At 51.6% G+C, this 24,343-nt stretch overlaps 6 protein-coding genes across 7 annotated transcripts; 3 read left to right on the forward strand and 3 right to left on the reverse strand.

Annotated features, from left to right (window-relative positions):
• The first annotated feature begins 1,273 nt into the window (after window positions 1–1,273).
• Window positions 1,274–4,413, forward strand: PV05_03889 (uncharacterized protein). Its single transcript, XM_013464570.1, has 4 exons — window positions 1,274–2,232; window positions 2,280–2,611; window positions 2,663–3,254; window positions 3,321–4,413. The coding sequence occupies exons 1-4, from the start codon at window positions 2,121–2,123 to the stop codon at window positions 3,920–3,922; spliced, it is 1,638 nt and encodes a 545-aa protein (XP_013320024.1). The 5' UTR covers window positions 1,274–2,120; the 3' UTR covers window positions 3,923–4,413.
• On the reverse strand, window positions 4,307–8,045 carry PV05_03890 (uncharacterized protein). Its single transcript, XM_013464571.1, has one exon. It carries the CDS (start codon window positions 7,779–7,781, stop codon window positions 4,479–4,481), a length of 3,303 nt encoding a protein of 1,100 aa, XP_013320025.1. The 5' UTR covers window positions 7,782–8,045; the 3' UTR covers window positions 4,307–4,478.
• A 3,225-nt stretch (window positions 8,046–11,270) lies between these two features.
• On the forward strand, window positions 11,271–12,363 carry PV05_03891 (uncharacterized protein; the record flags this gene model as incomplete). The annotated part of the gene is made up of 1 exon (XM_013464572.1): window positions 11,271–12,363. The coding sequence occupies exon 1, from the start codon at window positions 11,443–11,445 to the stop codon at window positions 12,361–12,363; it is 921 nt and encodes a 306-aa protein (XP_013320026.1). The 5' UTR covers window positions 11,271–11,442.
• Window positions 12,364–12,541: 178 nt separating this feature from the next.
• Window positions 12,542–19,149, reverse strand: PV05_03892. Of its 2 annotated transcripts, XM_013464573.1 has the most exons (4): window positions 18,884–19,149; window positions 18,368–18,664; window positions 18,219–18,316; window positions 12,542–18,167 (listed from the first exon to the last, which is right to left on the reverse strand). In XM_013464573.1, exons 1-4 carry the CDS (start codon window positions 19,003–19,005, stop codon window positions 12,997–12,999), a joined length of 5,688 nt encoding a protein of 1,895 aa, XP_013320027.1. In that variant the 5' UTR covers window positions 19,006–19,149; the 3' UTR covers window positions 12,542–12,996. The 2 variants fall into 2 exon arrangements, with proteins under 2 accessions (XP_013320027.1, XP_013320028.1); XM_013464574.1 differs by having other exon boundaries at window positions 12,542–18,316.
• Window positions 19,150–20,293: 1,144 nt separating this feature from the next.
• On the forward strand, window positions 20,294–22,122 carry PV05_03893 (nicotinate (nicotinamide) nucleotide adenylyltransferase). Its single transcript, XM_013464575.1, has 2 exons — window positions 20,294–20,958; window positions 21,009–22,122. Exons 1-2 carry the CDS (start codon window positions 20,408–20,410, stop codon window positions 21,580–21,582), a joined length of 1,125 nt encoding a protein of 374 aa, XP_013320029.1. The 5' UTR covers window positions 20,294–20,407; the 3' UTR covers window positions 21,583–22,122.
• On the reverse strand, window positions 22,085–23,573 carry PV05_03894 (uncharacterized protein). Its single transcript, XM_013464576.1, has one exon. The coding sequence runs from the start codon at window positions 23,325–23,327 to the stop codon at window positions 22,287–22,289; it is 1,041 nt and encodes a 346-aa protein (XP_013320030.1). The 5' UTR covers window positions 23,328–23,573; the 3' UTR covers window positions 22,085–22,286.
• Between the last annotated feature and the right edge of the window lie 770 nt (window positions 23,574–24,343).

The following is a 24,343-nucleotide window of genomic DNA, read 5'->3' on the forward strand; positions in this document are numbered from 1 at the left end:
GGCAGACCCGACCTGGCGCAAGGCTGGATCGTGCATGAGACGTGTCCAAACTGATGGCTCTCTGCTTCTCGATAAGGGTCGGGCCATGCTCTTACCCGTCCATGCACAGTTATATCATCTTTAGCTTCTCCCCAGAGAGCGCATGGACTGGCCGTCGACGACCTCCAGGGACTGCAGGCTCGCACATGTCATTTGTTGCTCCAGGGTCGTCTTACCTCCCGTGCCTCCAGACCTTGATTTTCCCAGACGAGCGGCTAGGCACTCTGCCGAGCAATCTGACAAGGGCTCCTGACTTGAAGCAAACTCTTCCATCAGCTCATGCGATCTCGATGGAGCTTTCCTTATCAGTAACCGCAACCCGCAGCAACCACATTTGCATTATCCCTCAAGATCGATATCTTCAAGGGCATCAGCGGCTACCGTGATCGTCGTGTTCTGACATCTGAATTTCCTTTTGTCATTCAAAGATCATGTTGGTTGGTCGGAGGTGAGCTCCATTGGGTTAAAGTACAACCACCACCTGATAAGCACCTGAGACAGCTTGACCGGCAGATGTCTTGTCCCTGCTCATCATGAGGAGTTCCTTTTCCTCGAAACCCTCAAGGATTGAGGCTAGGGTGATTTGCTTCTCAAGCGTAGGTTTCAATATCAAGCTGGCGGTATGGTGAAAATTTTCCATCAGCATGACAGGAAAAACAAGTACAGCATATCTCAAGAAGGCAAGGTCTGATCTCGCATGCACGCAAGCAGTCTCCAGCCACGTCTCAAGAGCATGGGGAAGCTTCAAAATTCCATCTCAATTCCCCGGAAAATGCTGGTTCCAGAGGCGATAACGACAGGTACAGCAAAGGGGCACACCTCGAACGTCGGCGCGGTGGAATGGAAGCTCACGTGCTCGGTTGTCAATCTGCATATACGATTGGTTAAAGATAAGAGCCGCATTTGGACTCGCATTAAGCTCGCATAAAGCTAGCGACGACCCTGATCCCACCGACGCACGTCTGCGGAGCCCATGGCTTACCAGGCTGGCTAGCTCGCTAGGGGTTGGCCCCTGTCGCAATCTATCTTCATGATAAGAGTCTACGTATTCTGATTGGTTTGACAGTTTACATTTCTGATGGCCTTCAGCAATTGCATTTCAGCAGAGCGTCCATTTGAAGCCCATCGCCAAAAAGCAATCCCAGAGGCATCAGCCAGCTACTCTTGGCATTACGAGACATAAATCTTCTTTCTACGAGAATGCCCGACATTCGCTGCGTCTTTACTCGCAGTTGTCCCAACCAAACGAAGCTCAATTGAAGTCGATTCTACCGGGCGAGTCGGCTTTGCAGATGCGGGTCACAATTGTGGCAAGCTCATGCTAAGCATGCTTGAGCCACTCCAAATAGATCACCCTGTTCGCCAGTGGACCTGATCAGGCAACAAGTCTTGCTTTTGATACTCATGTATCAGCAGCCAGGAAGCTCGAAAGGCTGGGCGTTCAAGGAGTGATGTGCTCAAGATTAGAGCAATCGAACTCAGCTCTTGATAACAGATCATGCTCCGACCAGTCACAGTGAAAATGCAAGGCATGGCATCCGTCATGAGCGCCTCAACTTACTGTGCGAGCACAGAATGTAAGGCTCTGTGGGCGAGCGACACCGTGTGCAACCCCTGGTCTCACGCACCAGCTCACGGACTCCATTATTTGACTCCACCATTTTATCAATCGAGTGACGTGAGTTCCACTGATCCACGCCACCGACCCATGCTCCACGACAATTCGAGATTCTAGCTTCACACTCGTACGGGAAGAATGACGCTGTGCCAAACCGCCGATTTCGCCCAGACGTGTCAAATGTTTCTCGTCCATATGCTCACGAGTCTGGTATACTTTCTTTTTCCCTTACACCATACGACGGGACTGCCTTGATATACGGCAGGACTCGGCCTTGCAATCTTGTTGTTTTCCTGCCTACCTAGCCGGAGTGTCACTTTACTTCCGCCACTGGACGACAGCTATACCCCAACGAAATCTACGTCCTGATTGCTCTGCAGGCTAATACGACTGCATCGATTTCCTTTCGCCTGTCGAGGCAACACAACAACAAGCGCAGGACCAGCGACTCGAAACCGCCACTATGTCGGCTCCTGGCATCAGCGATTACCTCCCGACCTACGCGTCCTACAACTGGACTGGAGCTCCTGCGGACTATACCCAGGTTACAAATGCCCGAACTGGAGGGGACTCGAGTATGTAAATGCTAGAATGTCTTCTGCGTCTCTCTAACGGGTACAAGGGCATGAAAATCTGAACAAATGGTTTCAGTCCGGCGATACGGCTTATATTATCATCTCCTCATGTCTCGTCCTAATCATGGTACCGGGTCTTGGTTTCTTATACTCGGGCCTTGCAAGAAGAAAGTCAGCCCTCTCCATGATGTGGGCGTGTATGGCTGCCGGCAGCATCATCAACTTTCAGTGGTATTTCTGGGGTTACTCGTTAACTTTCTCACCAACGGGTCAAAGTGGCTTCATTGGTGATCTTGTCCACTTTGGCTTGAAGAGAGTGCTCGGGAACCCCAGTCCTGGATCTCCCCTTGTTTCTAGTCTTCTCTACTCGTTCTATCAGGTACGATCACAGTCGGGGTCAGGAGTCAATCTTTATCTAACTCGAGAGCAGATGCAATTCTGTTGCGTTACAGCTGCCATTGTGGCAGGTGCGGTAGCCGAACGTGGTCGACTCATGCCCTTCTTGGTCTGGACGTTCCTCTGGGCTACCCTGGTCTACAACCCGATCGCTTGTTGGGCTTGGAATGCGAACGGATGGGCTTTCAAGTATGGTGTCATGGATTATGCGGGTGGTGGCCCGGTCGAGATCGGGTCTGGTTTGTCTGCTCTGGCATATTCCATGGTTCTCGGAAAGCGACAAGAGAAGATGATGCTCAACTTCCGTCCCCATAACGTCTCTTTCATCTTGTTAGGCACCATCCTGCTTTGGTTCGGATGGCTCGGCTTCAACGGTGGTTCCTCTTTTGGAGCAAACCTGCGAGCTGTTATGGCTTGCTGGAACTCGAACTTGGCTGCCACCTTTGCAGCAATTACCTGGACACTACTCGATTTCCGTCTTGCTCGAAAATGGACCATGGTCGGTTGGTGTTCCGGCACAATCTCTGGGCTGGTAGCCGCCACTCCCGCTTCCGGCTTCATTGATACGTGGGGTGCCGTTGTTCTCGGTATTGTGACTGGCGTTTGTTGTAACTTTGGCACCAAAAGTGAGTTTTTTTCCCCCAGAAGCATCTGGTGTATGTCCGTTCATTTGCTGACCTTTCCGGTGCTAGTCAAATACTGGATCCGAATCGACGACTCTATGGACGTGTTTGCCGAACACGGTCTTGCTGGCATGATTGGCCTCATGTTCAACGCTCTGTTCGGCGTTGATTACGTGGTCGGCCTCGATGGAGTCAATACTGGAGCCAGCAATCCCGAGACCGGTACGGGCATTGGAGGATGGCCCATTGGCAACTATCGCCAATTCTACATCCAACTCGCCTACATTGTCGCATGTACCGGCTATTCCTTTGTTGTGAGCGCCATCCTGGCGTACATTGTCAACTACATTCCCGGGCTGCACCTTCGAGCGTCCGAAGAGGCTGAACTGCTCGGTATGGACGACGACCAGCTCGGCGAATTCGCCTATGACTACGTCGAAGTTCGCCGGGATTACCTGGCTTGGACGCCACAAAAGACCGATTATGGTGCCGACCCCAATCTGCCACAAGAGGATCGCCACGGTATTGGTGAGCATTCCAAGATGATCAAGGATGGATCACATGATACCAGCTCCGGATCGGGTCACCAATTGCCTGCACAAGGCGACCGACATGCTGTTGCCATGGAGGACCTCGAGAAGGAGAAGAATGTTGCGGACCATGAGAAGTGAAGTGAAGAACACGACGGGCTCAAAATTTGACTCCGCTTGTATCCGTACTCAAATAAATGTTTATGTGGTTGTGGCTTCGTGATCCCTGCTGGTTGACGGGAGATACAAAAAGTCTGGTTGCTGCTGCTGCCGAAATTTCCCCCCCGAGATGAACTGAACTGTGACTGATTGAGCGAAGAATGATTGCTTGGGTTTCAACTAGAGGGGACCTGCGAAATGGTCGATCGGATTGGAATGGATTGGATTGGTGTTGAGGTGTAACAATGATGATGACAGGAACAAGGAGGCTCGGGTAGACTGTCCTTTTCTCACGCAAGCGAGTTGATTGTTCTATTGTTCAAGAGAGCGAATATGATTGCGAAGTATACGCAGTACTCTGTACTTGATGCTACATTGGATTCTTGTTTACTTGTGCTGTTATCAAGCCTCTAGAATGTATCGAACCGAGGCCGTCGACTCTACAGAAAGGCCCGCCTCATACCGGGTATCAGACTATCAGTATACCTCCATCCACCAAACGCCTCGCTGTGTGTATACGCATCACTCAAATACCACATCATTGGGTCTTCGCCCGCGGAATCCTTTTGTTGTTCTTGCCCCCATTTTGCGGCGCCATGTTCAGCAATGGTTTTCGCTTCTCCTTTTCCCGGCCCTCGATTACCTTGTCTTTCTCGTGTGTCGTCCACTGGCGCAAAGCGTAATCTCGAAGCTCATCAATCTCGTGATGCTGCGACGGGTATGGCGGCTGATCCTTCAACCTTTTTTGGCCCTTGACAATAGCAGCATCCCTTTGACCCTGCGCAATTCTAGCTCTGCGAATCCATCGATCTGTCTTCTCCGTGTCGCGAACTCGTCGCCGAATACTGTAGTGGATGCCCTTGAAGGTGTACGCTCCTAGTCCAAGGGACCCCGCGATGGGTTTCAAGACCAATCCGCCAAACCCTTTGGCACACCCTTTGGGCAGTCCTTTCCAACCTTCGTCGTGAACTTCAAGTTGGGGTAAGCGGACGACTCCGGTGACCCCATCATACATGCCCAGCCAGCATTCGGTCACTGCAGCCTTCATGCCACTTCTCAAACCAGTGATCTTCTTGTTCGGTGCTGGACGAACGGTAGTGTCGCCATACAGTCTAGGTGCATTGTGAAATCCAAGAGTCGTAGCATCCCACATCTTGAATGGCAATGCCAAAATTGCATGAGCTGAGTGGCCAATACCTTTGCCAATATCCTTCATGATGACCACGGCTGCAGGCTGCCCTTCGGTAGACGAGCAGGTTGTGACCCGACTTAGGTCCGTTAGTCCATCTTGATCGGGACGTGAAGGGGCAAAGGGAAATCTAGCTGGCTCCGCACTTCCTTGGAGTTTGAGTTGTGCCTCCAGACGAGCGTGTTCTTTGCGCTGCTCCTCTACGCTTGTCCCTCGTGCAGCGTAAGCAATCTTTCCAGGCAGAACCAGCCCCTGGGTGGTCGACTTTTCCTTGTGCTTTCGTCTGTGCTTCTCGAATTTTTTGAGATCTCTTTTCGTGTCGTCATGCATCGCACTCAACCCATGCAAAGCTTCTTGAAATGCCTGAACGACGGCACCCCCGGCGCCGGTAATGGGTTCTCCAGGCCCCTGGAAGTCATTCCATTCACGAATCTTCTTCAGTTCCAAGTCTGAATATTGCAATTCCCTGTTCTCCACAAGCAGATCAGCCGCAAGAGGCGACAATTGCGTATAGGCGTGTTTGACTTTCCAAACAGCAACCCGGTCTGGCATGATATTGCATCGGATGGAGTGTGGACCGTCCAGCGGTAATGCTCTATGAAAAGAGTCGACGGCATTCTCTGCGCCGTCTCCTTCCTCTTGAATGCTCTTAGCAATTTCTTCAGCTTTTGCTCGAGCATCTGGCTCCAGGCACTGTCGGATGCTTTCTGCGAATTTGTTGCTGTCAAGTTTCTTTAGCGGTAGAGCCTGTTTCGCTCCTGCTCCTGCCCTGGCAACCATGGCACTCCAAAATGGCTGATCGCCGAAGAAAGGTACAATCATTGTAGGTTTGCCAAATCTCAGACCGGCTGCAGTGGTACCCGCACCACCATGGTGGACGACAGCATCGACTTTGGGGAATAACCAGTCATGAGGTACATTATCGACCATAAAGATCCCGTCTGGTTTGTCCATTCCGTCGCCCATTCCGCCCCAGCCTCGACTGATCACCGCGCGGACATTGGCTTTGTCGACAGCGTCGAATATCATCCGACAGAAGGCCGCCGGATCGTCAATTCCAGAGATCGACCCAAAGCCAATGTATATTATCGGTCGCTTGTCTTCTCCTGATCTGTCCAAAAACTTAGCCAAATCTGCCGGCGGTTTGTAGGAGGATGCAAGGTCCAGGAAGACATAGCCGGCAATGTCGATTTCCGGGCCCCAATCTGCAGGCTTAGGCACGAGACCGGGAGACCAAAGGTAGGTCATGGGGACTCTCAAGCGGGAAAGCTGGCCGGGAGCCCATAGTGTCGAGACAGGCTCCAGACCCAAGGTCTTGACTCTGAATCTATTGACAAGATCTCCCAAACCCTGCCACGTCATCAGGTCAACCAGCGGGTACGACATGAAATTGACATAGCTCTGGTCAACATTGGTAGACTTTATATTGGCCAAGGGATGAGGGAAAGCCTGGGTAGGTGAGTATGGGAACGTAAAGACAAGATGTAGAGGAATGCTCAATCGCTCGGCACAGTGATAGTGCGCAAAAGAAGGTGGATTTGCAATGATTGCGTCGGCGACAAAGGGAGGCTTGGAGCCCATCAACTTCAAGTTGGCCGTGTCTGTTTCATCGTCGGTCGCGTTGATGCAGGCCCTCCAAAACCCCTGGAACATCTGGTACATTGACTCTCTTCTTCTTCCAATCTCTCCAGCCTTGACAGTCTCCAGAGAAGGGATCAAGCCCGGATTTTTGACCATGAACGACATCAATTCGGCGGGGTTTCCACCCACGGAGAAGAACTCTAGGCCGACGTCTTCTTCAACAAATTTCTTGAAAGCGGGATGCGACGCAATTCTGACTCTATGGTTGTATTTGTCCTGCAGGATCTTTCCAATCTTGAGAAATGGTTGAATATCACCGCGACTGCCGATGACCATGATGACAATATTAAGTTGCGGGATCTGGACTTTCGATTTCGCTTGCAGGAAGTCTGTCTTTGCTTGTGCCTCATCCTTGACATCTTGGGCGTGATGGGTACCGAGTTGACGTTCAATTGTAGCCCCAAGTGCTTTTGCCAGATAGCCAGTTTCTGCTTTTTCACTGACAGAGATATTCAGTCTACCATCCCTTGCTATCCTGCCCCTTGACTGGAAGAATTCATTTCCAACGCGGAGATTTGAGGGCCTCGATGTAACTGGAGTGCGATTGAGGTGAGATTTCGCCAAAGGCTTGTCATTTGGTGATGTCTGTGACCTTTGTAATTCTGAGACTGATTCGTCATCCGAAGAAGACAAGCCATCGGATTCACTGAAGACTGCAGCGTCTTCGGAAGCTCGAGCGATCCGCTCATTTATTGTGGAACGGTGCTGTCTTATGGGGACCAGCGTCCGCTGCGCCACTGGCCGGGAGATTTCAGTCTCGAACTTGTGAGGAGCGAGGACAGGTCTTTGGAGAGCACCATCTTCTGTAGCTACTGTATCTGAAAGTGGCCTCCCCGAGTTCTTTCGGCTATTTGCTGCGTCGTATAGTGTAGTGTCCGAGTCAACTTGTGATTGTTCGCCCTCGGAATGTTGTCTCTTGGGATAAGGGAAGGTAGTGGGAGGAGGATCGACGGTTGGACTTCGCTTGTAATCGATCGCAGTCGTCGCGACCGGAGCCAGTGCGTCCGCCATGGAATGCTGTTATGTCTTGTGCCACATGTTGAACTCACGGACGCCAGGTGCGATGTGAAGCGGAGGAGCGAGGGATGTGGTGTGACGAGGATTCTCTTGGGGTGTTGTCTGCAACGACAGTAACGAGATTCGAGTGATTGAGGTGTTATTCCTTTGAATAGTTGAATGGAGAAAGAATTGCGCAGTGTGTGCAGTGTGTGCAGTGTGAGCAATTGACAAAAATGGATATTGAGCCCTCGACTGAATACCGCCGAGGAAGAAGATGACGAAGTTGCGTCACAGGCGTACTAAGTTACAATGTCATGGCTCGATGGGTACCTGAAAGCGTGTAATTTGGCGCTAGGGTGCCATTTGACGACAAACAGCAGCGAGAACAATTTGTGCGGTGGGAGGACCTCCTGTTGAATGCGAGGTCCAACTACTGCTTCGACGACTCAAGCGGCAGCTGTTTTGTATTACACGATTTACCCCATGAGACCATACATGGTAGAGAGTATTGAATCTTCTCTTTCCGGGGCGAACCGACACATGCTTGATTAAAAGACGCCATTCACTGCGGGAATCTTACCCATCCAACAGGAATCTCTCCCTCTATTGTGATACAACTATTCTCTCCTTCGTTGGATGGATGAACTCGATTTTCCAAGGCACTACAGCTTAGTTACAGCTACGAGTCAGTGAATGCCATATATCTACCTAGGTTTGTCTGTGCTTGAATCTTGAATGGTCCGAGAATAGCTCGCAGCAGTCCACGGTCTCTACAAATATGCTGTTTCGCTAACGACAGCCACCCGCATTATTTTGCGGCAAGCGTCAAGCTGGCTTCGGGGCTAGCTAGGCGTTCCTGACAGGGGTTGTGAAGATCATCAATGCACAATCTGCGGGCCAGTCATTATTATTATCGTGCCCATACATTTCCATCCAGGCGCCTCAGGGGAGTCTACTGTGTAGAACAACCGCTGCAAAGGCCGCATAGGTTACCTAGGTAATATTCTGATACAGCCATGCTTGTTTGGTACGGTCTCTGGAAGCACGGCATGCTGACCACCATCCTTTTCCCAGAGAGCACGGAGATGCCACGGTTCCAGCTGCAGGGTACGAGATTAGCTTCGGCAGTTTCAAGTCTTGCCATACATGGATGCCGAAGGAGCGAGAAGGAGTAGCGGCGACGTGCCCGAGATTGAGAGAGACACCACCAAGACCAGACCCTACCTTCGCGTAAGGAAAACATCCCAGCATGCTATCGCATAGCTACTGCGCGACCTGCAGCATACCCATGTTCGAGGATGCAGAAAACCATGTGGATGTGGAATGATTGCATTGAGAAACTACCAACTGCTCGAACTTGTCGGCAGTCTTCGTTCAGGTCCCGGCCAAGGCCACGCTCTAGCCACGACCTTTTGGGCAACCAACTCGATTTCGTTGATACACAACACGCGTCAGAGGCGCGAAAGGAACGGAACCCAAGCCTTTCGAGCAGTCAGCTAGGCAGTGAAAGCCTGACAGGTAGATCCCGGGTGAGCCCAGCCGCTCAAATTTGGAGAGAGCCGGCGTCGCTGCAGTGCGCTGCACCTCATGGAGTCTGCCGCAACCACCGGTTGCTGGTCGGGCCGAAGATGCTGGCCAAACGATCCTATCCCAGCAGATAATCAATGCAATCAGCAGCGCTTCGGTAGCACTACTTAAGTGAGCCGTGGTGAGCACCTCCTCCTCCTCCTCCTCTCTTGATCGTCGACCTATTCGTCATCGATTTGCTGACATCCTCCATCTTGATTTGTCCACGGCGGACGACACCTGGCTCCCATGGCATCTTCTGCTATTGGTATATTTGGCAACCTCGAACAATGTTTCTCCCACTCTTCCCATCTTCACCTTCAAAGTCTGCCCTTGTTGCCCAGTACTCGAAGCGCAGTGTTCTCACGGCTGCACTCTGGAGCTCGAGTGTGGTCTGACGATCGACCGAAATGTGATTCGCCAGCAACGATAGGGTTGATGCGAAGGAAGGGGTCCCGACGGGATGGTATCGCTACTGTCGGCGCAAGCATTGAGATTGTTCACCTTGTTCTGGTTGCAGTAGATCCCTCACCTCCATCCTCGTCATCAGCTCCTCCCTTGCCGGTCCTTGTTCGTGTTCTTCCTGTCTGCTGCCAGGTCCTGCGGCATTGATGCAGTCTTTGCTCACATCCAGACTCGATGAGCGTTCGGTTGGTCCCCGGAGGAAATAGCCTTCCGTCAATACACAGGTTGTACATCAGTCGGATGACATCCAACTTTTCTCTTTCCGGGATTGCCGACCAGACGGCGCTCCTGTCAGCCCACCTGGAATTCGGATGGGCTGCGCAATACTCTCGATGCACATTCAAGGCAAAACTGCAACATGGTCAGAACAGCGACTGGGGGCCAGAACGGAGCCGGAGCCGCACGTACTTTTTGAAGTTCTCGAACGACCGGTCACTAAGGCCAAGTTTTGCCCGCACCTCGGCCGGCGAATCTCGAAGCCTGATGGGCGAAGCAGGCATGTCGAATCAGAATCGAGATCAGCAGTCGACCGTCCGACAGGAAGACAAAGTCTAATACTCGTAGACGGACGACGAGACATGGACAGGCATATGTTGTCGACCGGACAGCACATGGCGGATCCTTCTTGCAGCCTGACCCGACACCGGGGAATGGGAGGGGCCTTTTCTTGCAAGTTGCGACTTGTGACCAAGTCCTTCGTCTCGCTTTGACTGCATCAATCACCCACCGTTCACGCCTGCTGCTTGCTGTTACCAGCACAAAAGGCCGTCTTCCAATTGGGCTTCCCCCCACCGCCCGACCGCCAAGAGGCAAGGAAGACAGTCTGAAAAGGTCGTTAAGCGATATTCCTAACCGCCGCTAGCCTGGCCTCACATTACGGTAGTGCGCAATTCATCGACACGGATGAGGCGCCGGGAGACCGGGGTGCTGAGGTCTGAATGAGCCCAGGCATAGAGAAAGCCTCGTTAGGGATCGACCGGCACCTAACCACCCTAGGCCCCTAGCAGGTAGGTACTCGTAGGAAGAGTACTACGTATTACGAGCGACTGGGGGACTTAATTGTCGCTCATCCGAGCCTACATTAGCAGCCCAGTGGTAGCCCTAACGGTCGTGCATCGGAAAGCCAGAGCCACGGTGCCATGTTAGTTGTTTGCAGCCAATCATGTTTCCCAGAGCCCATCAGAGCCCATCATCGCCTCACCCACTTCACTTTGGGCCTTTTCTCACAGCAACTGTTTCATCTTCTCTTCCTCCTCCGCAAATGATTCGAGACTCGTCACAGATCACCCATCTTCTTTCACGAGCCGTCTCAAGAGTGTCGACGGGATTGTCGTATCCGCCCTAGCAATTACGAATGCACCAAGTAAGCTGAGTAGGCTGAGCAGGTCAACAACATGAAGCCAACACCCTTCTCCTCGATTGTAGGTCTGGTTTTTCTTCTACTCTTCATTCCTTTTGGCCATTACGGAGTATTGTGCGATCCATCCTTCATTTCCCTCATAATCATCTTCTTCTACTTTCTACTTCCACTTCCTGGCGAAGACTCTTGCTGGCAAGATCATACAGTTTTGCATTTTACACTTACAGAATCTTTTTTTACGATTGCCGCCCTCGAACGGATCCAACAAGACCATCCCTCAAGATGCTCACAAAACAACTCCTCCTCACACCGTCCTACCCCTCCTCAAACGCCGCAGTCCTCTCCCCAGCCAAACGCTTCCGCAAATCTCTCACCACAGTCCTACACATAGCGAGTCTAGTCTTCACTTTTCTCTCCATGTCCCTCTTCGCAGCCGCCATCCCCCGCTGGAACGCCAACTTCTTCCACAATACCGGCCCATCCCGCGGCGACTGGACAGACGGCATGCCTCTCGGCCCTCTGGTCTTTGCCCTCCTGTACCACACGGGAACACTGATCCACTCCCGCAGCATCCAAAAGATCCGCCCTTCCAACACCAACAACACCCTCCCCAACAATACCCTGACGTCCCGCCGAACGCTGCTCATCGACGCCGCCGTATCCAGCCTTATCCTCGTCACACTCTTCCCATCGCTATTCCTCGCCGGCTATGGCTCGCTCTTCCGCTTCTGGCGCCCCGCCATGCGCACACAGTCCGGCGGCGTACCGTGCACGATGCTCAACGTCTTCTCTCGCGAGTGTCAGCCTGTCTTGTACTCCGTCGGCAATCTTCAACTCGCCGGCATCGTCTTTGGCTGTACGGTGTGGATGTGCCATTTCGCGCTATTGCTGGTCACGCTGAGAAACGTCCGCAGACACAGTCTGATCAAAAAAGTTCAGAGTGAGAAGTGGACGCAATTCACCAACTCCTCGTCGTCGTCCGACGGTGGCTCCACGAGGAGTGCGAGCCGAAGTGCACGTTCCAGGACGCTGTCGATCAAGGCGTACTACACGCATGGAAATCGACGAGGTCCAGGAAGTCGGACGGCCTCTCGCGATGGATCAGCGGAGCGACGAAGCGGTTCACGACTAGCGACTGGGTCGGGCGATGAGGTACAGATCCCCATAGAGAGCCGCCCCCCTGTATTGCAGCGGAATGCTTGAAGATGCTCCGGTGACGAGTTCGACCAAGCTCCATGAAGACTTAAAACAAGGCGTTGATATTTAGCTGGAATCATCTTATATATGCATCGGCGAGGGCGTTGTGGAAATTCATAGTCGTACACGCATGGACGAATAACATGTCACTTCCATCCAAGAAAATATCATCAGTGAGCTGCAGCAATTAGGCCACGCTTATCATTCGTCATTGAAAGCTACATAGTGTTGTTGTACTATGAAGGGGAAATAATACATCCCAATTTCCTCGTTATCGTCAAAAAGAGACAATCGATTGTCGTTGTCTGCGCCCATTGCCGTGTACTCCTTCCAACCGACCGCTTCACTTCTGGCGGTGGTCGCGTCGGAAATCGCGAATCGCTCGAAAAAGACCGAACTCAATGCAATGCGCCTGTTCCATGCCCTTGAACACGCCGGCCAATGTTGATTTCTCATGCAATTTGTTGAAAGCGTTATTTCGATTCATGAGACACCCTGTCCCCCTGTCACCTGTGCCTATCCTGAGCTCGTGTCGCGAGGCCCTCATCCAAGCACAATCACAGCACGCCATCCCCTTCTCAACCCGCCTCGCATTTGTCAACATTCCACTCATGCTCCGAGTCTCATTTTCGGTCAAGATCAAGATAAGTGGAAAGCACCCTGGCCTTCTCGGATAGCCACAAACAGTTTTTCCTTCAGCACAGCCTGAGAGCTGTAGTCTGGCAATTTCAGATAATTGACACAAGTCATTACACTCGGCAAGTAGTCATCCGAGGTGTACGGTGGCTCACTCGGTTTGCACACGACGGTGAACATTGGTGTAAGACTCTTGAATCCGCCGATTGGAAGTTTTGGGCTTCCGGTGACAAATTGCAGGAAGTCTCGTCGCTGAGATGGTTTGAGTTCCGACATCGTCTGCAAGAGATTCTTGACGCTCTTGCTGTCCATATTGAAGCCGTGATCTGCTTTGACAGAATCCATCAAAGTCTCGATAGACCAATCTTCCTCGACCCGCCCGAAGAGCATGACCAATTCGTCCGGTGTAAAGGCCTTGAGAGTGGTATACGAGAAGACTTGAGAGAAACCGACTTGGAATGCTTCGACTTGAGAACGAACACCTCGTCCAAGACTCACATCGAGGACTTGATCAATGTACTTCTGTACATTTTCCATATCGACATTGACGTTCGCGCCGTTCTCGACCAGTTCAATACCTGGGTAGCCAGGAAGAGTGAAGTCGAGCATTAGATCCTCGATCTTCGCACCAAGGATAGTGAGATCCTCAATCGCTTCCGCTTTCTCCACCTTTGTCAGTGACGAATCAAGTTCGATCTTTGCCTTTGCCTTGACAAATTGCTGCAGTTGAGAGAGGGAATTCGCAAGATCCTGGTCAATTGTCCGGAGCAAGCCGATCGATGGTACAACACTGGAAATGCCTCCTACTTTGAAAAAAGTCGGACTGAATGAGATGTCGATAATGCGTGAGTCAAGCATCGACCGGGCGACAAACTTCCCGAGGGTCTTGAAGAGCAGCAACAGTTTCTTGCCTGCGTCTGTATGGACATCTGCCTCGCTCATGGGTGCTGGGAAGAGTCCAGTTTTTCCGAAAGCGAATTGGTCGGTATCGGCTGAATCGTTTTCTCGCCACATCTTCAGTTTTTTCTTGCAGAACTCCTTCGACACAGTCGAATAGAATTCAAGGGTCGGTCCGAGGCCAGTTCCAACTTCTTCGAAGTATTCAACCTCCAGCACGCTTGGAGACCCTCCATACATGTCCATAACCTTCATGGCAGACTCCAAAATGCGGTGGCGGGAGATACGAACCTTCTGTCGTTGCGGTCGACCCAGTATTGGTCTATCGTCTCGGCGGCGATCTCGACGATCATCGTTCTCAGATTGACTGTTTTGCCAGCGGATCATGGAACGAGAGTATCCGAATGATGTTGACTGCAAGAACAAATGTCGTGTCTCAAACGGAAACAAGAACGGAAAGGACCTAGCAAGATCTTCGCTCCAGTCTGGCAGGCAGTTGCTTGCAACGATCAGAGGTTCCTCGAGCTGACGATTCATCTTGGCTGTCAGCTTGGTGTTGATGAATGATGCAAGTGGCTCTTTGTAGAGTTTCATGGCGACCCGTCCAGTGATCTCCTCGATTTCATCCAAGTTTGCGTTGAGCTCATGAAGGATCCGAAGTAGAGCAAGAATTGAAGAAGTAACTGGGTGGCCATTGAGCGAAGCTGGCAAAGTTTCACTGGATCCCGGCTTCTCCGTCTCGGCTCGAGGAGAAAGGTTCGAAGTACTTGGTGGAGCTCCTCGGATTTTCCTGAATCTGACAGTATGGATACCAGACCAAACGCTGCGGGAGGATATATCTTGCGGTTGATCACGATTATGGTGAACGGCTCGGTAGATTGTTGTGTTGTTGGGGATGACTTTGCCATCGATGCTGAATTCGATATGCCAGTCTTGTGGAGTCGAAGCGAGTGCTGCAGCGTAAGATTGACGAATACTAGCGGCTGGCGACTGACCCGGGGATTGTCCTGACGAAGGTGGACGAGTGGTTCCTGGGACAGGAGTGCCGGGCTGAGGAGTATAGACTCTTGTTCCGTCTTCTTGACGAGCAGTGACCTTGCCAGTAGAACCTACCTCCATATTGACAGCGCCGGGTTCGGGCATGTCTTCATCGGACATATCTTCCTCCAGACCGTCAACGAAGGCTTCCAATGCACCCTCGTCGTCTGCACCGGGAGCTTCTTCATCGTCAAGGACTTTCTCATCTGCACATTCGAGCTTGTTTGTGTCATCTTCAGTACTTGGCTCTGGAGCATGAGTCTGTTCTTTCGAGGAAGAGGCCTGGCTACGTCGGCTCGATCGTTTACCTGCTGGCTTGTGGACAGGCTTCTTCTCAGTGGCCGTCTGAGTCTCTTCAGATCGCTGTTTGGTTCGAGACGAAAGACGTGATGCAGGGCGTGAGTTTCGGCCACCTGGAGTAGCTGGAGTAACAGGAGAGGCTAGGTCTTGTCCGAAAGGAGACAATAGTCCTGATTCGGCGGCACCTGACAGATGCGCGAGACGGGCATTAGCAAGCTGCTGCAGCATGTCTCTTCGTCGCTGCGCAGAGGCCGGTCGGTCAGAAGTACTGAAACGGGGTCGCAAATAGTCATCAAGAGCTTTGAAAGTTGCGATGGCATGGATGGAGACGATCATCTCACGATATGTCAGAGGAATGTCGCTGTCCCCATCCGCCGAGAGTCTCAGTCGCAGTTGACGGGAGAGCATAGAAGTAGAGCTGCTTCTGCTGCTTTCAGAAGCGTTGTTGTTGACCGTGAGCACTTCGAAATGCTCCGCACGACTGAGCAGGTCTTGCAATTTCTGGATCAGGACTGTGAATGGTGTCGCTGAAGAAGATGCCGTAGTCTTCTTGATCTTGGCCTGGGTAATGGATTCCATGAAAGCGGATACGAAATGTGCTCTGGCAGTGCTGTGATTCGTAGATGAATCTGCAGACAAGACTTGCACCAGGACCCGGATGATACCAGAGTCTAACAGCTCTGAGCTTGTTATGCTCTCAAGCGCATCACCATCGAAATAGCTGGCCAGACGTGTGAAAAGTTGGTTGCTGGATTCGACGGGGTGATGTTGACGATAGTAAGCTTCAATGTTGTCCGCCAGTTTGTGAAGATCCTCGCGAATTTTAGAAGCCTTCTCTTTCATCTCTTTGCCTTTGGCAGTGTCGTATTTCTCCAGGAAGTTCTTTGCTCTCATGATGACCAAATCGGACAATCCGGAGATGGTGAGGGGAGACGGCAATTCATCGTCATCTGACGAATCTGAGCTTTCCGAATCATCCATACCGTGATCGTGTCTGGCTGCCATTTCATCTTCGTCCTGCTCTTCATCGATGTCTTCATCTTCGTCGTCATCGACTTCGTCGTCATCAGCCTCGTGGTCGTCTTTGGACCGGGTGCCATTGCTATCTTCTGGCTTACGAGAGCCGTCAATCGTCTCAGACTTCCCACCGATGTCGCCGTCGCGATCAGCTGTCGAACTCTGAGAAGGCTTTCGATCACGTTCCAGGGGTCTCCCGGCAAGTTTCTTAATCTCACCAATGACACCTTCGCGATGAAATTGATACTGATAGATGTATTCGAGTCTCTCGAACAGGAGGACGGATGCTTGAAGAGCAAACATGACCAAGCTCGGATGATCCTCTTGGGACAGGATCGACGCAAGGAAGGAAGCATATGGTACTGGTCGAAGTGCTTCTTCAATGACAGATGTCTCGAGGTTGGAAAGGATCTTCAGCTGTGCGATCAGAACCTTTTGTCGAACGCTCAAGTTGACAGTGCTAGAATAAGCATCGGTCAGAGTAGGCAGCAAAATCATCGCAAATCGACGTGTCTCTTGTTTGCAGTCTTCGAGCAACTTGATTCTCTGCTCTATTTTGGACGTCTTTTTCGCTGCATCACCGTCATCGGAAAGATCGTCTTCCATCTCGTCGTAGACATCGAACTCGGAGTCGCCGTCGAGCTTCGGGAGCGGAAGCAATTCGCAGATGACATTGAGAGTCTCGAACACCTGTTCACGAGGTCTATGAATGAGAGCTTGCATGATGACAACACTGTCGATTTTTGACGCAGCATCGGCAGTCTCGGAAGGAGGAGAAACCCCGGTGAGAATCTGATACAGGGTGTCGACCACATTCATCTTCAATAGTTCTGCCGACAAACGTGGACTTGCTCGGGCGACGATTGCCAGCACGCGGAGGAATTCTGTATGGATATTTGCACCAATCAGGTTTGTGGTACCGGGAAGGAGGAGTCCGAGAACAGCTCGAAGCAGTGGGGCATCGACCAACTGCTCGAGCTTGTCGGGACTGTGCTTGAAGCTATCGATGACTCTTGTGACACAAAGAGAGCCCTGTTCAACAACCTTCTGGTCGTGACTTGACAAGACATTTAGAAGGATTGGCATCACATCTCGTATGACAGGGAAGGAATCGTGCGGTATGTTTCGACAGCAATTGGCCGCTGTAGTGACAGCAGTGCGCTGTGTACCGGTAGCAAAGAAGTCAAGAAACTGTAGGCAGGCGGTTAAGCCACCTTCGCGGACAATCGATCCTGGAAAGTCGACGGATATCTTGGATAACGTGCTCAAGGCCTGCTCGGCAACGTCGATGTACTGAATATCAAGCAATTTCTGGCATAGAACAGGGACTGCACCACCATAGACGACATTGGCAACAGAGCCTCGCAAGGCCTCCATCAAATTGGCAATGCAACGGCAGGCCAGCAGCATGACTTCAGGATTCTCCTCGCCCGTGATGGGGTTGGGTTGCATCAAAGCCACCAGTTCCTTGACGTACGGATCTGGCGAGAATTGACCAGAGAGGTTGTCCTCGTTCGAGACCAGTAAGAGATTGGACAATTCCTCCAAAGCCACCAGCTGCATGGTAGGGTTGTCAACTTGTCGGAGGTTGTTCAATATGTCTCTGAGTCTCGACGACATGCCGCTCATCATGCCACTCAAAGCTCTTAAGGTACTCGACAGACCTGAAGGAGGGCCACGGCTCGAACCAAATAGGGCTGCGGCGAAAGGGTCGGGTCCGTCATCCTCATCCATCCCACTGTGATCTTCTTCGTCGTTGCTATCGCTATTTGATCGGTGAGGAGGCGATGTTGTTTCCTTTTCTCTTCTGGTACTCTTCTCGTTCTCTTCTTCGTCCTCCTTCATGGCGACATCTTGATCCTTCTTGCTCGGACGTTTCTTCTGTCGGCGAGACGATGGTAGGGGTGCAGGAGGCGAGACTTCTGCAAAGGTAGTCAGCATGATTTGATCCTCGTCAAACAAATCTGCGCTACCTGGTTGTGCTTTTTTGCTTCCTCTGCTCGGGGGACGTCTCGATGTCGATTTCGAAGATGTCTGTTTGATAGATTCGTCGGTATATTTTGAAGATGAACTAGATCCGTTAGCCATCCTTCTCATTTGTGCATCTCCGCTGATCACCAACCCATTATTAGACATCTCTGGTTCGTTCGCTCCCCCTCTCCTCCGAGTGCTTCGTGAAGGTGGTTGGGCAGTTGTGGTCCGAGGCGGTGAGGGCTCGGTCAACTTTTGTCTCTTTCCTCCTCGTCGGCCAGATGCAGGGCCCGATTCGTCAGACTGATCAGCAGGATCAGAGGTTCGACGGCTTGATGCTTTTCGTTTCTTGGATGAGGGAGATGGTGCGCGGATCGGCTGGGTCGAATCGGTAGAAGGGGTGGGTGTGGCAGCCTCTGCTGCGAGCCTCGCAGAAGAACGAGTGACTCTGCCAGACATGAGTAATGGGTCTCATCAAGCGAGGTTGAAGTGAGATGGCAAAAGATGGAAATGACAGATCAAAAGAAGGTTCTATCATGCAGGATGATTTGAGGGCGGCAGTTGGCTGCCGTGTTTGGAACAAAAGGCAAGCAAGGCAATAACGTGCGGCCAAGTAACAAGGGAATCTTTATGGTGAAGCACAAGGCAGTGAATGGAGGAAAAGTACCTGTTTCTGCGGGCAGAAGATGTTGTTGGGTGGGAAGGAGCGAGGTGGTGATCGGGACCAAGTGATGTGCCTGCTGTGCGTCCGCTGGTAAAGGTGGAAGAGCGTGCGGGCAAATTTGCCATTCTCAACCCGCCATCGAAGGGCGGCGGTGGCGTGAGCGGAGCAGAAACTTGCAAGTGAAGCGGCTAATGTGGCCAAAACAGATATTAGGGAATGAGATGAAGACACAAAGACTATCAACAGCAAATGTCTTTCGGGTAGTTATGAGTATGCTATGAGGACGAGAATGAATTAAGACGACGTCGGCAACCCGACCGTAGGCGCTGGACTAAACGAATCCTGACTGGATGGCTGGAAACAAGCGGAGAACCACCGTATTCTTTGGCCCTTAGCCACGTCTCTTAGCACTTACACGATATCTCTCCCTTTCTACGGAGTACTCGCAGTCTCTTTCTTTGGCCGAAGACTGCCTGTTAGCCTCATCTGAGGTCGAACGACCTCCTCGCCGCATCTTGTTCACCTCGCGGGATCTGACCTTGCATCAGTGACCAAACTCCTGTTGCCATTCTTGCCGAGAGAGAATAGGAGGGGTGGTCCACGGAAACCTAACCAACGGGCTCTGTGGTTGTCATCTGTGGTCAGGTCGTAAGGAGTCAATGGTCACGAAAGTCACATTATATAGGAAATCCAGACGGGTCGTCCAAGTCAGCCTTGTGCACAGGAGTTGGAACACGAGTATTATGACTTGGGCTGCCACTGGTCCGCCACGGCACAGGCAATCGTCATCCACTGTCATGAACTTACCACGGTATATTAGTTTGAAAGATCTTCCTCAAGGTTATTCATTGGGCCAGCTATACTCGTGACGGCAGAATACGGCATTGCCGGCATGATGATGAGTATGACATCCAACATCTGATTTGTACCACGTACGAGTCCGTGGATGAAGAAGATATTCTTATTATTGCTTAAGAAGAGCGGATGATGGCGGGTATATATGAAACGCAGCATCTCGTGGTACAGTACGACATCATAAGCTCGGCCCTGCATATATCTATTTGCTGCATCAGCACTCCAGGTCCGTACAGTAATCAGCATTCATCACATATCTCAATTCACTTACTCCGTACCGGGTCTCTAATCTCTGCCTTCTTTCTTCCTCTCAGCATCCCCGCTCTGTCGCTGATTCCCCTCCAACTCGGGCGCACTACCAATTTTAGCCCGCCGCCGCAAGAAAGCAAGCGCACTGACACTGGCACCACTTGGGTGCGACTGGCTAAGTGCCGGAAAAACACAAACGCTTGCGCCCATCATCGCCCCAACTTGGCCGAAGTCGCTGGTCTCCAACACAAGCCAGGCCGTGCCAGGCCCACCGGAGATCTAAAGGTCCTCGCCGGCGCTTTCTGGCCGTCAAAAAGAAAACTCCATCCTAGATCGGTGCCTCTCTCTTCGTCTCCTCCACACGACCGACACACCCTGCCACCCCCAACTTTTCTCACACTTCCCGGGCCATGAAGCCCTGAGATGCTGAGTCGTCCTTCACGATTCCTCCTTTTGTCCTTTTCAAAACCCGTCATTTCGACTAAGCAGCTGTTCTGTTCGATCTTCCCCTCAAGCTGTCGTACTTTGCCAGCCTCAACTGCCCCGCCCGCCGACTCGCCCACCTTTATAACTACACGAGCCTTCTCTGACAAATCCACACCACCTCCCTCGGCTTGCCGCCTGTCCTCGTCCTCTTCCTCCTCGCACTCGTACCGACCATTGAGAAAGAAGACAACTGCCTTACTACAAAGGAGGTCAACTGTTTTACAAGTCATAACCGGAGACGGAGACAAAATGGACGAATACCGCTTCCCAGATTCCCGCCTCAAGAAGAAGATGGATGATCCATCCAAGACACCACTTCTGCTGGTTGCGTGCGGTTCTTTTTCCCCAATCACATTCTTACATCTACGCATGTTTGTTATGGCAGCAGATTACGTTAAACACAATACCGAGTTTGAAATGATCGGAGGTTACTTGTCACCTGTGTCGGATGCCTACAAGAAACAGGGCTTAGCTGCAGCCGAGCATAGGTGCGCAATCCCCCCGGGATGCGAATGGAGACGCTGACTGTTCTCTACAGAGTTGCCATGTGCCAGCTTGCTATTGACAAGGCCTCTACTTGGCTTATGGTCGATACCTGGGAAGCGGAGAAGAAGGAATACCAACCCACCGCGAAGGTTTTGGACCACTTCGATTACGAAATAAACACCGTTCGGAAGGGAATAGATGCTGGAGACGGAACGCGAAAGCCCGTGCGAATAGCCCTGCTTGCTGGGGCCGATTTAATTCAGACCATGTCCACTCCCGGAATCTGGAGTGAGAAAGATTTGGACCATATACTAGGACGCTACGGCACATTCATCATTGAACGATCTGGAACAGATATCGACGAGGCTCTGGCTAGTCTGGGGAACTATCGCGACAACATCCATGTTATCCAGCAATTGATCCAAAATGACGTCAGCAGCACAAAGATACGATTGTTCTTGAAGCGAGGAATGAGTGTACAATACCTGATCCCAGCCCCCGTTGTGGAATATATTGAGCAGAACCACCTATACGCTGATGATCATCGGGGATCAAATACTTCCCTGGCCTATCCACAGGAAAGCGACAAGGGAAAGAACAAAGAAGTGACTGCGTCAGCCAGCTGAACACCTTTTTAAAGCGGGAATTTCGAAGTAATTAAAAGAAAATGTCCGTATGACTCAGTGACGACGCCTGGTATCAAGGCCCAGCTTGGTGTTGTCTCGAGCAAAAAGCGTGGGCCATGACCAACCACCAAGCATAAGAGTCTATATGTTTACCACCAGACGAGAGATGATGGGCTGTGTCCGATCAGAAATGAACTCCAAGTCACGGAAGATCCCTGACCTGACGCGGAGATGGAGTCGAGTCGAGCGTAGCGTTGTGAGCGTATGGAGTCTGTGGAGTTGGGATTGACGCCGTGTCTGAATGGAAGCGGTGATCGTATTTGTCTAAGCAGGCGTCGAGGTCTCTAGATATGAAGCTAGAAGGCTTGCAAGAACCATTGATGAACTGCCTCACAGAGCCGAGACCCGTGTGATTCGTCAGTCATCATCGTCTGGTACATGAGGGAAACCAGGAATTGGCCGCCGAGAATAGATCAAGACGGTAATATAGGTTTCCACGCCAGGAAATGTTTGATATAAAGCTCATATTCTCGAACCCAGTTTTCCTTTTGTCCGTGACTACACAACCTGCCTCAGAACAACTTATGAGTGATACGCCATGTCATGTACAAGACTCCCCGTCTTCTTTCGAATCTTTATTCCTGTTCTCAGCTCTGCCGGTCGTTTCTCATTTCTCGTCTCACTCCATTTTAGTGCCAGCCACTCTAGCTGCCATACGAACCTTCAGCCGCGGACCGCGGGTCCATCGCAGCCTGCCGCCCTCCTACACCTGGCTGCTGGGCCGCCCACTCATCGAACTCTGCCCGATCCTTGCCTGTATACTTCTTCAAGTCGTCGTCGGAGATACCAGGACCCTGCTTGGCGGCTTGATAGGATGCGTATTTTTGACCGAGCCAGGACTTTTTGTTCTCATTGTCGTCATTGCCATAACCATCGTCGTGATAATCTCCTCCCGAGGGGTCCATGTTCTCGTCGCCGCCATCGTCACCGTCATTGCCGTTGTAACCGTGCTGCTGGTGATTCTGGACACGATTGTATCTGGATTCCTGGTTCATTGGATTCGCCGGGTCATTGTCATCGGCAAAGTCGTCTTTGGCTTGTGAGGATGTTGGGTCTCGTGCGTATCCGGACCCAGCACCAGCACCAGCACCAGCGCCGCTGTCATGAGGGTAGTGCTGTTGACTTTGGTTGGGGACGCCGGAAGAGTAGTTGTTCGGGGTCGGATTCGAGTTTTGGTTTGAGGCTTGATAGTCTTGTCCTTGGTCCTGATACTGTCCCTGGGAATGGTAGTTGTCATCGTCCCAATCACCAGCATCCGTCGTCTGATACGGCTTCAGGGCGTTGGTGGCATCAGGATCATCATTGAAACCGGGACGATTTTGATTCGGATCGCTCTGGTCGATGCCGCGTCCCTGGTAAGGGTATGCTACGTTTTCAGGAGCACCAGCACCGATGCCTGAGCCGAAGCCTGGAGATGCAGCGCTCATGGGGTCATAGCTGTGGTTCTGGCCGTAAGGTTGGCCTTGTCCTAGCGACGGTGCAAGCATACCTTGTTGTTGGGAGGGCGGATGTTGTCGTGGAGTCTCATCTGGCCCATATTCTGTCAGGCGTCTTTGCTGGGGGTCCTGGTCGTAATTGATGTCCGAGAAATTCGTGGTGACTTTCTTCATGGGCCGGTTGATTTCCACGGGTTGGCTGTTCGGGTTGGGCACGTCACCCTTGAGACTGGAGTGCCCACACCCCATCTTGATGTTAATTGCAGGAATTGTAGTTCCAAAAGTTGGCGATATGACAAGCCGGTGATGAGTACAGTCGCTTTCACCTATACGTATGAGATCACGAGGGCAAGATGGAATCGCAGAGATGAGAGCTCAGCTTGCGCCCGGGTAGTTCTGGGCTAATTCGAGATCAAGATGTTGAAATTGCTGTCGCGAGAGGGATATATCGAGGTTACCTCTGTAGTCAACGAGCTATTATGAGCCTCAGGAACACTACAATAACAAAGCAAGAAGCTTGCATGGCGTATGCTGCCCCATGAGGCATCCCAATGCCAGCCCCGGCCCGTTCGGCTAGGGCGACCCAAGAATAGCGTCAGCCCACGGTACTAACTTACTCGTACGAAGTCGTGTGTCCCAGGTTGCATGGTCTCTCTGAGGAGGGGAGGAGGGGAATGAACCGCCCACCTTTTTCCGCGCCACTGATGGGGTCACGGGGTCCAAGTAATGGAGCTGCCAGTGCGTGGCATTTGACGCATGTCATGAACATGTCACCTGCCGCTTTGTTCGATAAACCCCGTCGATAAATTTATTCGTATTTTTCGACGACTACTGAGGAATGAGGGTTGGTAGAAGTAGTAGAATCACTACTTCTCCGATACAGTAGTTTTACGGGTGAAGATGCCGATAGGATAACTACCTGATAGTATAGGTACACTTGCTGATGCGGGCTCACGTACAGACTGTACATCGAGCAAGGTGATCATTTTCTTTCTCCTTCGGCTGCTTTCAGCATGCGATTTCTGCATTGCTTCCGCCAGTCCTCGAGAAGAGAGGGAATTCGGTCGAGTCTTGCTTGTTGAGCTGCTATTCGAAATACCGTTTGTTCTGCTTTTTCTCCATTCTCTTCTTGCAGCGTCCGCGCGAGGCGACCAAGTGTCGAGAATGGCTGTCAAAGTGAAGGGTGGGTGAAGGGATTAACCTCCGATAAAACCGAGGTTCAATATATCATGTTTATCTGAGTCCTGAATGATGCTGATGTATCT

The sequence above is a fragment of the Exophiala xenobiotica genome, assembly GCF_000835505.1.
Source record: "Exophiala xenobiotica strain CBS 118157 unplaced genomic scaffold supercont1.2, whole genome shotgun sequence".
In the NCBI taxonomy this organism is placed as follows: Eukaryota; Fungi; Ascomycota; class Eurotiomycetes; order Chaetothyriales; family Herpotrichiellaceae; genus Exophiala; species Exophiala xenobiotica.

What these genes read in the sequence shown, in the direction of transcription:
- PV05_03889 (XM_013464570.1), top strand. Translation starts at nt 2,121, where the DNA reads ATGTCGGCTCCTGGCATCAGCGATTACCTCCCGACCTACGCGTCCTAC. An exon ending in CCGAACTGGAGGGGACTCGA is followed by an intron (nt 2,233 to 2,279) that starts GTATGTAAATGC and finishes AACGGGTACAAG; the next exon opens with GGCATGAAAATCTGAACAAA. An exon ending in TTGTAACTTTGGCACCAAAA is followed by an intron (nt 3,255 to 3,320) that starts GTGAGTTTTTTT and finishes TTCCGGTGCTAG; the next exon opens with TCAAATACTGGATCCGAATC.
- PV05_03890 (XM_013464571.1), bottom strand. Translation starts at nt 7,781, where the DNA reads ATGGCGGACGCACTGGCTCCGGTCGCGACGACTGCGATCGATTACAAG.
- PV05_03892 (XM_013464574.1), bottom strand. Translation starts at nt 19,005, where the DNA reads ATGGCAAATTTGCCCGCACGCTCTTCCACCTTTACCAGCGGACGCACA. An exon ending in TCTTCTGCCCGCAGAAACAG is followed by an intron (nt 18,665 to 18,883) that starts GTACTTTTCCTC and finishes CATGTCTGGCAG; the next exon opens with AGTCACTCGTTCTTCTGCGA. An exon ending in CCAGAGATGTCTAATAATGG is followed by an intron (nt 18,317 to 18,367) that starts GTTGGTGATCAG and finishes TAACGGATCTAG; the next exon opens with TTCATCTTCAAAATATACCG.
- PV05_03893 (XM_013464575.1), top strand. Translation starts at nt 20,408, where the DNA reads ATGCTGAGTCGTCCTTCACGATTCCTCCTTTTGTCCTTTTCAAAACCC. An exon ending in TTAGCTGCAGCCGAGCATAG is followed by an intron (nt 20,959 to 21,008) that starts GTGCGCAATCCC and finishes TGTTCTCTACAG; the next exon opens with AGTTGCCATGTGCCAGCTTG.
- PV05_03894 (XM_013464576.1), bottom strand. Translation starts at nt 23,327, where the DNA reads ATGGGGTGTGGGCACTCCAGTCTCAAGGGTGACGTGCCCAACCCGAAC.